Source organism: Coregonus clupeaformis, chromosome 25 (assembly GCF_020615455.1).
Source record: "Coregonus clupeaformis isolate EN_2021a chromosome 25, ASM2061545v1, whole genome shotgun sequence".
Classification (NCBI taxonomy): Eukaryota; Metazoa; Chordata; class Actinopteri; order Salmoniformes; family Salmonidae; genus Coregonus; species Coregonus clupeaformis.
This window is the reverse complement of record NC_059216.1, coordinates 30,765,030-30,777,456: the sequence shown is the minus strand read 5'-3', so window position 1 is coordinate 30,777,456 and position 12,427 is coordinate 30,765,030. Positions and strand designations below refer to the sequence as shown.

The 12,427-nt window shown below is 47.9% G+C and overlaps 1 protein-coding gene across 2 annotated transcripts in view; it reads left to right on the top strand.

The window, feature by feature from the left end:
• The window catches only part of ttc6 (tetratricopeptide repeat domain 6), a 35,209-nt gene extending 32,231 nt beyond the window's left edge, over window positions 1-2,978 (top strand). For both annotated transcript variants that reach the window (XM_041848085.2, XM_041848084.2), the window contains exons 31-32: window positions 25-250; window positions 2,617-2,978. In XM_041848085.2, the coding sequence (XP_041704019.1) occupies window positions 25-250; window positions 2,617-2,750 (360 nt within the window). In that variant the 3' untranslated portion in view covers window positions 2,751-2,978. The remainder of the gene's footprint in view (window positions 1-24; window positions 251-2,616) is intronic.
• Window positions 2,979-12,427: the final 9,449 nt, after the last annotated feature.

Sequence of the window (12,427 nt, the reverse complement as noted above, 5' to 3'; positions counted from 1 at the left end):
TGCTCCTGGCTGGTGATCCTCCAGGCCTGTGAGCACTACAGCCGGGCGTTTGAGCTGGACCCAGCGGATGAGTCGGCGGTGCTGAACAGGGCCATCACCAGGGCTCTGCTGAGGAAGGTTCCAGAGGCCCTCCAGGACTTCTCTGAGGCCCTGAGACTCAACCCTTATTCCTCACACGTGTTCTTCAACCGAGCCAATCTCTACAGCTCCCTGCGCCAGTACAGGCATGCAGAGAAGGACCTCAGTCAAGGTGAGCACTGAGCAGCAATCAACAGCCTTTTACTGCTCACTCTTTTGTTCCTCGATGGCTGCCCTTGTGTGTGTCTCAATGTGTTTCCTGTTGAATAGAGATTCTCAGTCCGCTGTGTGCCAGGTATTGTACAGAGACTTGTAACAAGTTACAAGGTCAGATGTTGTATTGTACTGCAGTGTATTTTTGGGGGGTATTAAGCACTTATTGTGTTTAAGCCTGTTAAATCAGTCTGTCTCAAGGATATTTGGTTCAGTGCATTGTGTTGTTGTATTGTGTTGTGTTGTATGCTATGTGGTAATGAATCAAACCTACAACCATTGCAGGCACCATGCTCCAGACAACTGAGCCAATGAGTTTTATTTCCCTAATGACTTGTGATTCCCAGATAAGATTCAGTAATTGTGGCCAATGATAGGGTTTTAATTAACCCTGGGTGATGAATGTGTGACCTGGCAGGGGGCTATGACAGCATCTCTGTTGTTGTTCTGTCAGCAGTAGTCGGTTATTTTTCGTTTTTTATACAAGTAATTGACTGCCGTCGGTTCAGTTATTTGAATTCCATTTAGTTCATTTTTTTCTTATTCGGTGAGCTTGATGTGCAATTTCTGTAGAGATAAATCAGATCAAGCCTGAACTGTGTGATGTTGTAGTTTCCAACAGGCCAATATTCTACATAGTTTAGCACAGAAAACATGGTAATTAACTACAATTACCATAATCCATTACGCGGCCACTTAAACTTGTCTGGTCTGTGCGGAGCAAGACACGGAGACTGAGAGAAGAGAGAACTCGCGATCGAGAGGGTAGAGAAAGCAGTTGCTTCGCGAGCCTGAAAATAAATGATCTAAGTGATTGATATTTGATATTCGGCAGTCATAAAAGTATCCCTTATTTACTTTGAAGAACTACTAAAATAGTGGTTCTGTCAGACAACAGCTCTATATGAGATGATGACTTGGAATTAAATAAAGTCCTCAAATAAAACAAATATTTTATTAAAGTAATGGTGTGTGTAATAAAGAGCAGCCTGGTGACCTAGAGGCCAGAGGGGGAGTATACGTGACACAACCCACATAATGCATAGTGCATTTAATGTCAAAATAATGTTATGTCAAATGTTTTTACATTTTATAATCGAACCAAAACTGAACTGACCTCAAAAAGCACTAATCACTCAGCACTAGTCAGCAGGGCTGTTATGTTTCACATACTGCTGTTGGGACAATTTCTGATACTATTATTTCACACTTGTATTGTATTGAGGACAACATTGTCATGTCTGGTGTTACAAACTGTAAAATCAATTTTAGGCACAGGCTAGCCTACCATCTTACCTCTGTACAGACAAGGCATATTCCCTCTCTCTCTCTCTCTCTCTCTCTCTCTCTCCCTCTCTCTCTCTCTCTCTCTCTCTCTCTCTCTCTCTCTCTCTCTCTCTCTCTCTCTCTCTCTCTCTCTCTCTCTCTCTCTCTCTCTCTCTCTCTCCCTCTCTCTCTCTCTCTTTCTCTCTCTCTCTCTCTCTCTCTCTCTCTCTCTCTCTCTCTCTCTCTCTCTCTCTCTCTCTCTCTCTCTCTCTCCCTCTCTCCTCTCTCTCTCTCTCTCTCTCTCTCTCTCTCTCTCTCTCTCTCTCTCTCTCTCTCTCTCTCTCTCTCTCTCTCTCTCTCTCTCTCTCACACACACATAATGCAACACTGTTAGAGTCTACAGATTACGTCCCCCTGCTGCCGTTACTCTGAGAGACAGGCAAAGACTTGGTCTGAAAACCTTCTCTCTTTTTGTTTTGGATGTATAATAACCGGCCAATAGTTGGAAATAAAAACACCCAATAAACATATTGAACAAAGCAAAGGACAGCAGCACAGTGCAGTGACACCTCTCTCTGGCAGACAGACAACACCAAGACCAAGAAGAAGGCCACTTATTTTTCATGAGAAAAGAGGCAGCTTGAGTTTCCATGGTGATGATACAAAACCTATAATAATACATGTTCAGCAGGACAGAATTAGTCCAACACTTTTTTTCATGAGGATTCATCCAACAAATGGATTCATTGTGGGTGTTCATGGAACCAACTCTGTGGTGCTTATGATTTAGAGAAAATCCACTGATTCAATGAATTAATGTGTTTTAGGTGTTGTAGAAGACTTGTTCACTTGATTGTATTGTTAAAAAGGGAATTGCATGGAACTGAATCAAATCTTAATTTGATTAGTTGTTTTAGCAGAGACCAAGACCATTCGATTCATCAGGTGTATGTCGAGAAGTGGAGAATTCAAGTGTTATGACTTTAAATACTATAGCTAGCTATGAATAGACAGCCTCAAACTGTCTGGTCTTGGTCTTAATGTATATGTATTCCCTAGCTCTTCTCCTCCAGCCCAACGATGCCCTGGTCTACAAGCTCCGTGCTGATGTCAGAGGCCACCTGGGCTTGACTGACCAAGCGGTGCATGACTACAGAACAGCAGTGGAACTCCAAGAGGCACTGGAGGGCTGAGATGAGCCATCCCCATAGTAGCGGTATTGTACTCTACATGACAGGTTCAGACCTACTGGTCATGGTTATGGTTGACAGAGTAAATATATGCTGTTAATCAAAATGTATACTTTGTGATATATTGTGCGTCAGAATCTTCAATATTTGTTAAATTTGTTGTTAATATACAGTTGAAGTCGGAAGTTTACATACACCTTAGCCAAATACATTTAAACTCAGTTTTCACAATTCCTGACATTTAATTCTAGCAAAAATTCATGTCTTAGGTCAGTTAGGATCACCACTTTATTTTAAGAATGTGAAATATCAGAATAATAGTAGAGAGAATGATTTATTTCAGCTTTTATTTCTTTCATCATATTTCCAGTGGGTCAGAAGTTTACATACACTCAATTAGTATTTGGTAGCATTGCCTTTAAATTGTTTAACTTGGGTCAAATGTTTTGGGTAGCCTTCCACAAGCTTCCCACAATAAGTTGGGTGAATTTTGGCCTATTCCTCCTGACAGAGCTGGTGTAACTGAGACAGGTTTGTAGGCCTCCTTGCTCGCTCACGCTTTTTCAGTTTTGCCCACTAATTTTCTATAGGATTGAGATCAGGGCTTTGTGATGGCCACTCCAATACCTTGACTTTGTTGTCCTTAAGCCATTTTGCCACAACTTTGGAAGAATGCTTGGGGTCATTGTCCATTTGGAAGACCCATTTGCGACCAAGCTTTAACTTTGTGACTGGTCTTGAGATGTTGCTTCAATATATCCACATAAATTTCCTTCCTCATGATGCCATCTATTTTGTGAAGTGCACCAGTCCCTCCTGCAGCAAAGCACCCCCACAGCATGATGCTACCACACCCGTGCTTCACGGTTGGGATGGTGTTCTTCGGCTTGCAAGCAACCCCCTTTTTCCTCCAAACATAACGATGGTCATTATGGCCAAACAGTTATATTTTTGTTTCACCAGACCAGAGGACATTTCTCCAAAAAGTACGATCTTTGTCCCCATGTGCAGTTGCAAACCGTAGTCTGGCTTTTTTTATGGCGGTTTTGGAGCAGTGGCTTCTTCCTTGCTGAGCGGCCTTTCAGGTTATGTCAATATAGGACTCATTTTACTTTGGATATAGATACTTTTGTACCTGTTTCCTCTAGCATCTTCACAAGGTCCTTTGCTGTTGTTCTGGGATTGATTTGCACTTTTCGCACCAAAGTACATTAATCTCTAGGAGACAGAATGCGTCTCCTTCCTGAGCGGTATAATGGCTGCGTGGTCCCATGGTGTTTATACTTGCGTACTATTGTTTGTACAGATGATCGTGGTACCTTCAGGCATTTGGAAATTGCTCCCAATGATGAACCAGACTTGTGGAGGTCTACAATTGTTTTTCTGAGGTCTTGGCTGATTTCTTTTGATTTTCCCATGATGTCAAGCAAAGAGGCACTGAGTTTGAAAGTAGGCCTTGAAATACATCCACAGGTACACCTCCAATTGACTCAAATGATGTCAATTAGCCTATCAGAAGCTTCTAAAGCCATGGAATTTTCCAAGCTGTTTAAAGGCACAGTCAACTTAGTGTATGTGAACTTCTGACCCACTGGAATTGTGATACAGTGAATTATAAGTGAAATAATCTGTCTGTAAACAATTGTTGGAAAAATCACTTGTGTCATGCACAAAGTAGATGTCCTAACCGACTTGCCAAAACTATAGTTTGTTAACAAGACATTTGTGGAGTGGTTGAAAAACGAGTTTTGTATGTAAACTTCCGACTTCAACTGTAACTTCCATGACATTGCATGTGAATGTTTTATGAGTAATTTTTTATGTGCAATCCTGTCTTAAAGGACCAATGCAGACGTTTTTATCTCAATATCAAATAATTTCTAGGTAACAATTAAGGAGATTGAACGGGATCTTAAGCACTTTGAAATTTGTAACATATTGTACGAATTGGAATTTGACATATAAAAATAATAATTCAGGACGTAACATATCATATGCAATTGATGACGTTCTACATACATTTACATTTTAGTCATTTAGCAGACGCTCTTATCCAGAGCGACTTACAGGAGCAATTAGGGTTAAGTGCCTTGCTCAAGGGCACATCGACAGATTTTTCACCTAGTCGGCTCGGGGATTAGAACCAGCGACCTCTCGGTTACACAATTGTGCACAATTTTCGGGGACCCGTTTTGGCTCGTGAGCACTACTGTTTGGCTCGTCTCCTGACTGAAATTATGCAAAACCTTTATAAGCATCTTTAAGTACCTTACTGTGATTGTTGTCACAAAACCTTTATAAGCATCTTTAAGTACCTTACTGTGATTGTTGTCACAAAACCTTTATAAAGCATATTTAAGTACCTTACTGTGATTGTTGTCAAATCAAAATCGAATCAAATTTTATTTGTCACATGCGCCGAATACAACAGGTGTAGACCTTACAGTGAAATGCTTACTTACAAGCCCTTAACCAACAATGCAGTTTTAAGAAAGAATACCCTAAAAAAAAGAAAGAAAGAAAAGTAGTAAATAATTAAAGAGCAGCAGTAAAATAACAATAGCGAGGCTATATACAGGGGGTACCGGCACAGAGTCAATGTGCGGGGGCACCAGTTAGTCGAGGTACACCCGTGTAGCTCAGTTGGTAGAGCAAGGCGTTTGCAACGCCAGGGTTGTGGGTTCGATTCCCACGGGGGGCCAGTATGAAAAATGTATGCACTCACTAACTGTAAGTCGCTCTGGATAAGAGCGTCTGCTAAATGACTAAAATGTAAAAATGTAATTGAGGTAATATGTACATGTAGGTAGAGTTATTAAAGTGACTATGCATAGATAATAAACAGAGAGTAAAACCTTTATAAGCATCTTTAAGTACCTTACTGTGATTGTTGTCACAAAACCTTTATAATGCATCTTTAAGTACCTTACTGGGATTGTTGTCCCCCACAATGAAATGGAAGGAGGGGGGGGGGGGACTATGGATCTGTCTCCACCTGTTCGTACTGTATGTTAGTCACACACAATCCGGTTTACGGCACCAGTGAAACTGACATCAGTTTGCTGCTCACGGTATATCTTCCTCCACTGTCCCTGTCCCCATACTGGGCTCCAACCAGTGATCCTCTTCTCGCAAACACAAGTGACAGTCCTCCTTGACAACGTACCAACTGTTTGAGCTATACAAAAAGTACCAATTGGATCGCTCCATCTGCGACATTTCAAGCAGGCTGTGAAGTGAGTTTACGGCACGTTCTTAACTCTGTTACACATGTAACCTGAAAACTAGCTGTTATTGGCAGAGAGGTTTGAAACTCTCTTTGTTATTGCCTGGTGATGTCACCAGGCATGCCAAAACTCCACCCATGCAAAAAAAAATTGAAATTTCAGGCGGTCTTTTCAAACAGCTTTTACTCTAAAAGGACATTATTGTCACGGTTTCGGCCGAGGCTGCCTCTCTTCCTTGCTCGAGCAGGCTTCGGCGTTCGTCGTCTCCGGAATACTAGCTGCCACCGTTGCATGTTTCTATGTTCGTTTGCTTTTGTCTGATTGTTGTTACACCTGTTATCGTTTAGTGTAATTAGTGTCCTATAAGTTCTCGTTGTGTTTGTCTAGTGTTGTGTGTGATTGTTTTCACTGTCGTGCGCTTAGCTATTGTATGTTCAGTTTGCTCGGTTGAGCTGCTCTCCATTCTGTGTTTTGGAGTATTTTGTCGCACGTATTTTGTGCGCCCGCTTTATTTCGCCTGCGTGCAGAGTTTCTCGCCTCTGGGCATTTGTTTTCGTGCTGTGTTTTGTTGCCAAACTACTAAAGTCTTTTGGACTTACTTTGTGCGTCCTGCGCCTGATTCCACCACCACACCCACCTACAGCTACACTGACAGAATCACACACCTTTACTCGATGGAATCAGCAGGAGCCGCAGCAGCACAGGCGACGTTGGAGGACAGGGTCCGCAAACAAAATGACCAGATCCTGCGGATGGGGTCCGCACTGCAGGAGGTGATCACCACCATCCGAGGCTGGGAGACCCGAGGGACTCCTCCACCGCCATCCTCCCTGCCCGCACCATCGGCAAGTCAGCCCATTCCCGCTCCGGAACCCAGAGGAGTTCGACTCTCGCTCCCGAGGGCCTACGATGGGACCGCGGCCGGGTGTCAGGGATTCCTTCTCCAGGTGGAGCTTTACCTGGCCACCGTGCACCCGGCGCCCTCGGGACACGATAGCGTGTCCGCCCTGATCTCCTGCCTTTCCGGGAAGGCGTTGGAATGGGCCAACGCAGAGTGGAGGAGAATCGACGCTAACACCATCACCTACGACGAGTTCTCCCGCCGCTTCAGGGCGGTGTTTGACCATCCCCCGGAGGGGAAAGCGGCGGGGGAGCGTCTGGTCTGCCTCCGGCAGGGGAAGAGGAGTGCCCAGGAGTTCGCCTTGGAATTCCGTACTCTAGCGGCGGATGCAGGGTGGAATGAGCGGGCTCTCATCGATCACTACCGATGTAGTCTACGCAAGGACGTCCGTAGGGAGCTGGCCTGTAGGGACACCAGCCTCTCGTTCGACCAGTTGGTCGACATGTCCATCAGGCTGGATACCCTGCTAGCTACCCGCGGACGTCCCGAGGGGGGTCCGTCCATTTCACCCTCCAGCGCCTCCGAGCTGTGCCCCATGGAGCTCGGGGCGCTGGCGCTAGAGAGAGGAGGGGTCGGCTTACGAGGGGGTCCATCTCCTGCACCAACTGTGGTCGGGAGGACACACCGCGGCTAGGTGCTGGGGATGGCCTCCTAGGGGAGAGGACGACAGGTCCCGCACTGGGGAGTCCTTCCAGGTGAGTAGGCGCCCCACTCACCCAGAGTTCTCTGTTGCACATTTCTGTATACCTGTGCGTTTTCCACAGGTAGCACCTCATTCCCAGCATAAGGCGCTGGTAGATTCAGGCGCGGCTGGGAATTTTGTTGATAAGAAGTTTTGTTTAGCCTTAGGGATTCCCCTTCTCCCTGTTGACGTTCCCTTCCCCGTTCATGCCCTAGATAGCCGTCCGTTGGGTGCGGGCTTGATCAGGGAGGTCACTGCGCCACTTAGGATGTGTGCGCAGGGGGGTCATCAGGAGATGATCCAGCTATTTCTGATCGACTCGCCTGCGTATCCGGTGGTGCTGGGCATGCCCTGGTTGAGTACCCATAACCCATCTATTTCGTGGCAGGAGAGGGCTCTGATGGAGTGGTCTGCCCAGTGTGTGGGTCGATGTTTAGGCGTTTCCGTAGGGGCTACCTCGGTGGAGAGTCCAAACCAGGTGCCCGCATTGCACGTTCCCCCTGAGTATGGGGATTTGGCTATTGTGTTCAGTAAGTCGAGAGCGACGCAGTTGCCTCCCCCATAGGCAGGGAGATTGTGCGATAGACCTCCAGGCAGGAGCTGCGCTCCCACGGAGCCATGTGTATCCTCTGTCTCAGGAGGAGAAGAGAGCTATGGAGACGTACATAGACGAATCTCTGAGACAAGGATACATACGGCCCTCCACTTCCCCTGCGTCCCTCGAGTTTCTTTTTGTGAAGAAAAAGGATGGAGGATTACGCCCGATGCATTGATTACCGTGGTCTCAATCAGATCACGGTGAAGTACAGTTATCCACTCCCGCTGATTGCGACCATGACGGAGTCATTGCACGGGGCGCGTTTCTTCACTAAATTAGATCTCAGGAGCGCGTACAACTTGGTGCGCATTAGGGGGGCGATGAATGGAAGACAGCCTTTAGTACCACCTCGGGCCATTACGAGTATCTTGTCATGCCATACGGGTTGATGAACGCTCCTTCAGTTTTCCAATCATTCGTGGATGAGATCTTCAGGGACATGCAGGGACAGGGGGTGGTCGTGTACATCGATGACATTCTCGTGTACTCGCCTACCCGAGTCGAGCATGTGGCCCTGGTGCGCCGAGTGTTGCGGAGGCTGTTGGAGCACGACCTGTATGTCAAGGCAGAGAAGTGTCTGTTCTTCCAGGAGTCGGTCTCCTTTTTGGGTTATCAGTTGTCTGCGTCAGGGGTGAAGATGGAGGTGGACCGGGTGTCAGCCGTGCGTAATTGGCAAACGCCAACCACTGTGAAGGAGGTGCAGCAGTTTTTGGGGTTTGCGAATTATTACCGGAGGTTTATCCGGGGTTTTGGACAGGTGGCAGCTCCCATAACGTCTCTTTTGAAAGGGGGTCCGGTGCATCTGCAGTGGTCAGCCGAGGCGGACAGGGCGTTTGGGAGGCTGAAGGACCTGTTTACCTCGGCTCCGGTGCTGGCGCATCCGGATCCCTCTTTGCCATTTCAGGTAGAGGTGGACGCGTCAGAGGCCGGTATAGGAGCCGTGCTGTCGCAACGGTCCGGCGCGCCACCTAAACTCCGCCCTGTGCTTTTTATTCCAAGAAGCTCAGTCCGGCGGAGCGAAACTATGACGTGGGGGACAGGGAGCTGTTAGCCGTGGTACAGGCCCTAAAGGTGTGGAGGCACTGGCTTGAGGGGGCTCAACACCCTTTCCTCATTTTGACGGACCACCGTAACCTGGAGTACATCCGGGCAGCGAGGAGGCTGAACCCTCGCCAGGCGAGGTGGAATATGTTTTTGACCCGGTTCACATTTAAGATCACGTACATCCCTGGGCCACAGAACGGTAAGGCAGACGCACTGTCTCGGCGGTATGACACGGAGGAGAGGTCCGTGGAGCCCACTCCCATACTGCCGGAGTCGTGTCTGGTGGCACCGGTAGTGTGGGAGGTCGATGCCGAACTCGAGCGGGCGTTACGCACCGACCCTAGTCCACCTCAATGCCCGGAGGGTCGGAAGTACGTTCCGCTCGAGGATCGATTGATCTATTGGGCTCACACGTCACCCTCCTCTGGACACCCTGGTATCGGCCGGACAGTGCACTGTCTTAGTGCCAAGTACTGGTGGCCCACGTTGGCGAGGGATGTGAGGGTTTATGTTTCCTCCTGCTCGGTGTGCGCCCAGTGTAAGGCGCCTAGACATCTGCCTAGGGGTAAGTTACTACCCCTGCCCGTTCCACAACGACCATGGTCTCACCTCTCGGTGGATTTCCTCACTGACCTTCCTCCTTCACAGGGGAATACCACTATACTGGTCGTTGTGGACCGGTTTTCTAAGGCCTGTCGTTTGCTCCCTATGCCGGGCCTTCCTACTGCCCTGCAAACCGCCGAAGCATTATTCACCCATGTGTTCCGGCACTACGGGGTACCCGAGGATATTGTGTCTGATCGAGGTCCCCAATTTACCTCCAGAGTCTGGAGAGCTTTTATGGAGCGGTTGGGGGTCTCGGTGAGCCTCACCTCGGGTTACCACCCGGAGAGTAATGGGCAGGTGGAACGCGTGAACCAGGATGTGGGTAGGTTTCTTACAACATACTGCCAGGACCAGCCGGAGGAGTGGGCAAGGTACGTTCCCTGGGCCGAAATGGCCCAGAATTCCCTTCGCCATTCCTCCACTAACCTAACCCCTTTCCAATGTGTGCTAGGTTACCAGCCGGTTCTGGCACCTTGGCAGCAGAGCCAGATCGAGGCTCCTGCGGTGGATGAGTGGGCGCGGCACTCGGAGGAGACATGGAACGCTGCACACGTCCACCTGCAGCGGGCCCTCCGTCGTCATAAGGCGAGCGCCGATCTCCACCGCAGTGAGGGACCGGTGTACGCACCTGGTGATTGAGTCTGGCTCTCTACCAGAAACCTGCCCCTCCGCCTGCCCTGTCGGAAACTGGGTCGGCGGTTTGTAGGGCCATTTAAAGTCCTGAGAAGGTTGAACGAGGTGTGTTACAAATTACAACTACCTGTTGAGTATAAAAGTATTAACCCCTCGTTCCATGTGTCTCTTCTCAGGCCGGTGGTAGCTGGCCCACTCCAAGAAAGTGAGATCAGGGAGACTCCTCCGCCCCCATTGGACATCGAGGGGGCACCGGCGTACTCCGTGCGGTCCATCTTGGATTCGAGACGTCGGATGGGGGGTCTCCAATATCTAGTGGAGTGGGAGGGGTACGGCCCGGAGGAACGGTGCTGGGTGCCGAGGAGAGACATTTTGGACCCGTCTCTCCTGACGGAATTCCATCGTGGGCACCCGACGCACCCTGCTCCGCGTCCTCCTGGTCGTCCCCGAGGCCGGAGTCGGCGCACGTCTGGAGCCGCGCGTCAAGGGGGGGGTACTGTCACGGTTTCGGCCGAGGCTGCCTCTCTTCCTTGCTCGGGCAGGCTTCGGCGTTCGTCGTCTCCGGAATACTAGCTGCCACCGTTGCATGTTTCTATGTTCGTTTGCTTTTGTCTGATTGTTGTTACACCTGTTATCGTTTAGTGTAATTAGTGTCCTATAAGTTCTCGTTGTGTTTGTCTAGTGTTGTGTGTGATTGTTTTCACTGTCGTGCGCTTAGCTATTGTATGTTCAGTTTGCTCGGTTGAGCTGCTCTCCATTCTGTGTTTTGGAGTATTTTGTGCGCCCGCTTTATTTCGCCTGCGTGCAGAGTTTCTCGCCTCAGGGCATTTGTTTTCGTGCTGTGTTTTGTTGCCAAACTACTAAAGTCTTTTGGACTTACTTTGTGCGTCCTGCGCCTGATTCCACCACCACACCCACCTACAGCTACACTGACAATTATCATAATTTTCACAATTTCACAGTGGAAATACAGTATATTATATAAAACACAGCAAAATCACATTTTTGTAGGTTCAATATCTCAATTCATGAATTCCCCCTGAGAGGTTGGAAACAGCTTGCAGTGACAGTGATTGAATCAGAGAGAGCCCATTTTGTCTCAGAATACAAAGTATCCCAACAAACAAACATACAGGTTGTATTTCCTTGGCTTTGGAGCTCTTTCCCAGTTAAGGACCTGGGTTATTTCTTGCCCATCCAAATCAGCTGAGTCAGTCTCCATAAAACAGGAGCTATATAGAGAAAGGAGAGAGAAGGAGGCCTGTGGAGTATAAAAAACACCTGCCAAATGAACTGGCGTGCCTCCAGTAGAGAGAGAGAGAGAGAGAGAGAGAGAGAGAGAGAGAGAGAGAGAGAGAGAGAGAGAGAGAGAGAGAGAGAGAGAGAGAGAGAGAGGAGAGAGAGAGAGAGAGAGAGAGAGAGAGAGAGAGAGAGAGAGAGAGAGAGAGAGAGAGAGAGAGAGAGAGAGAGAGAGAGAGAGAGAGAGAGAGAGAGAGAGAGAGAGAGAGAGAGAGAGAGAGAGAGAGAGAGAGAGAGAGAGAGAGAGAGAGAGAGAGAGAGAGAGAGAGAGAGAGAGAGAGAGAGAGAGAGAGAGAGAGAGAGAGAGAGAGAGAGAGAGAGAGAGAGAGAGAGAGAGAGAGAGAGAGAGAGAGAGAGAGAGAGGAGGAGGAGGAGTAATAAAGGACAGAGGAGTGTGAACACAACCATCTGTTCCACTCACACACTGAGACAGGGTGTGTGTATACTGCTCGTTGCATTTCAAGGGCAATCATGCAGTCATTCTCTGAAAACAATGCTAGCAAAAATGATATGCCTGACCCAACTGAATGCATTGTGTTTCTTATAGAGGAGATTCTTCTGTTTTCCAATCCAACATAGTTTTTTGCATTCTAATGGAACATGGTTCTTTTACTTCCATATTGGGCTCTTACAATTACACAATTAAGTCAAATACTGTCTTGAGCTGAGGAAATCTAAACCTTGTTAGTT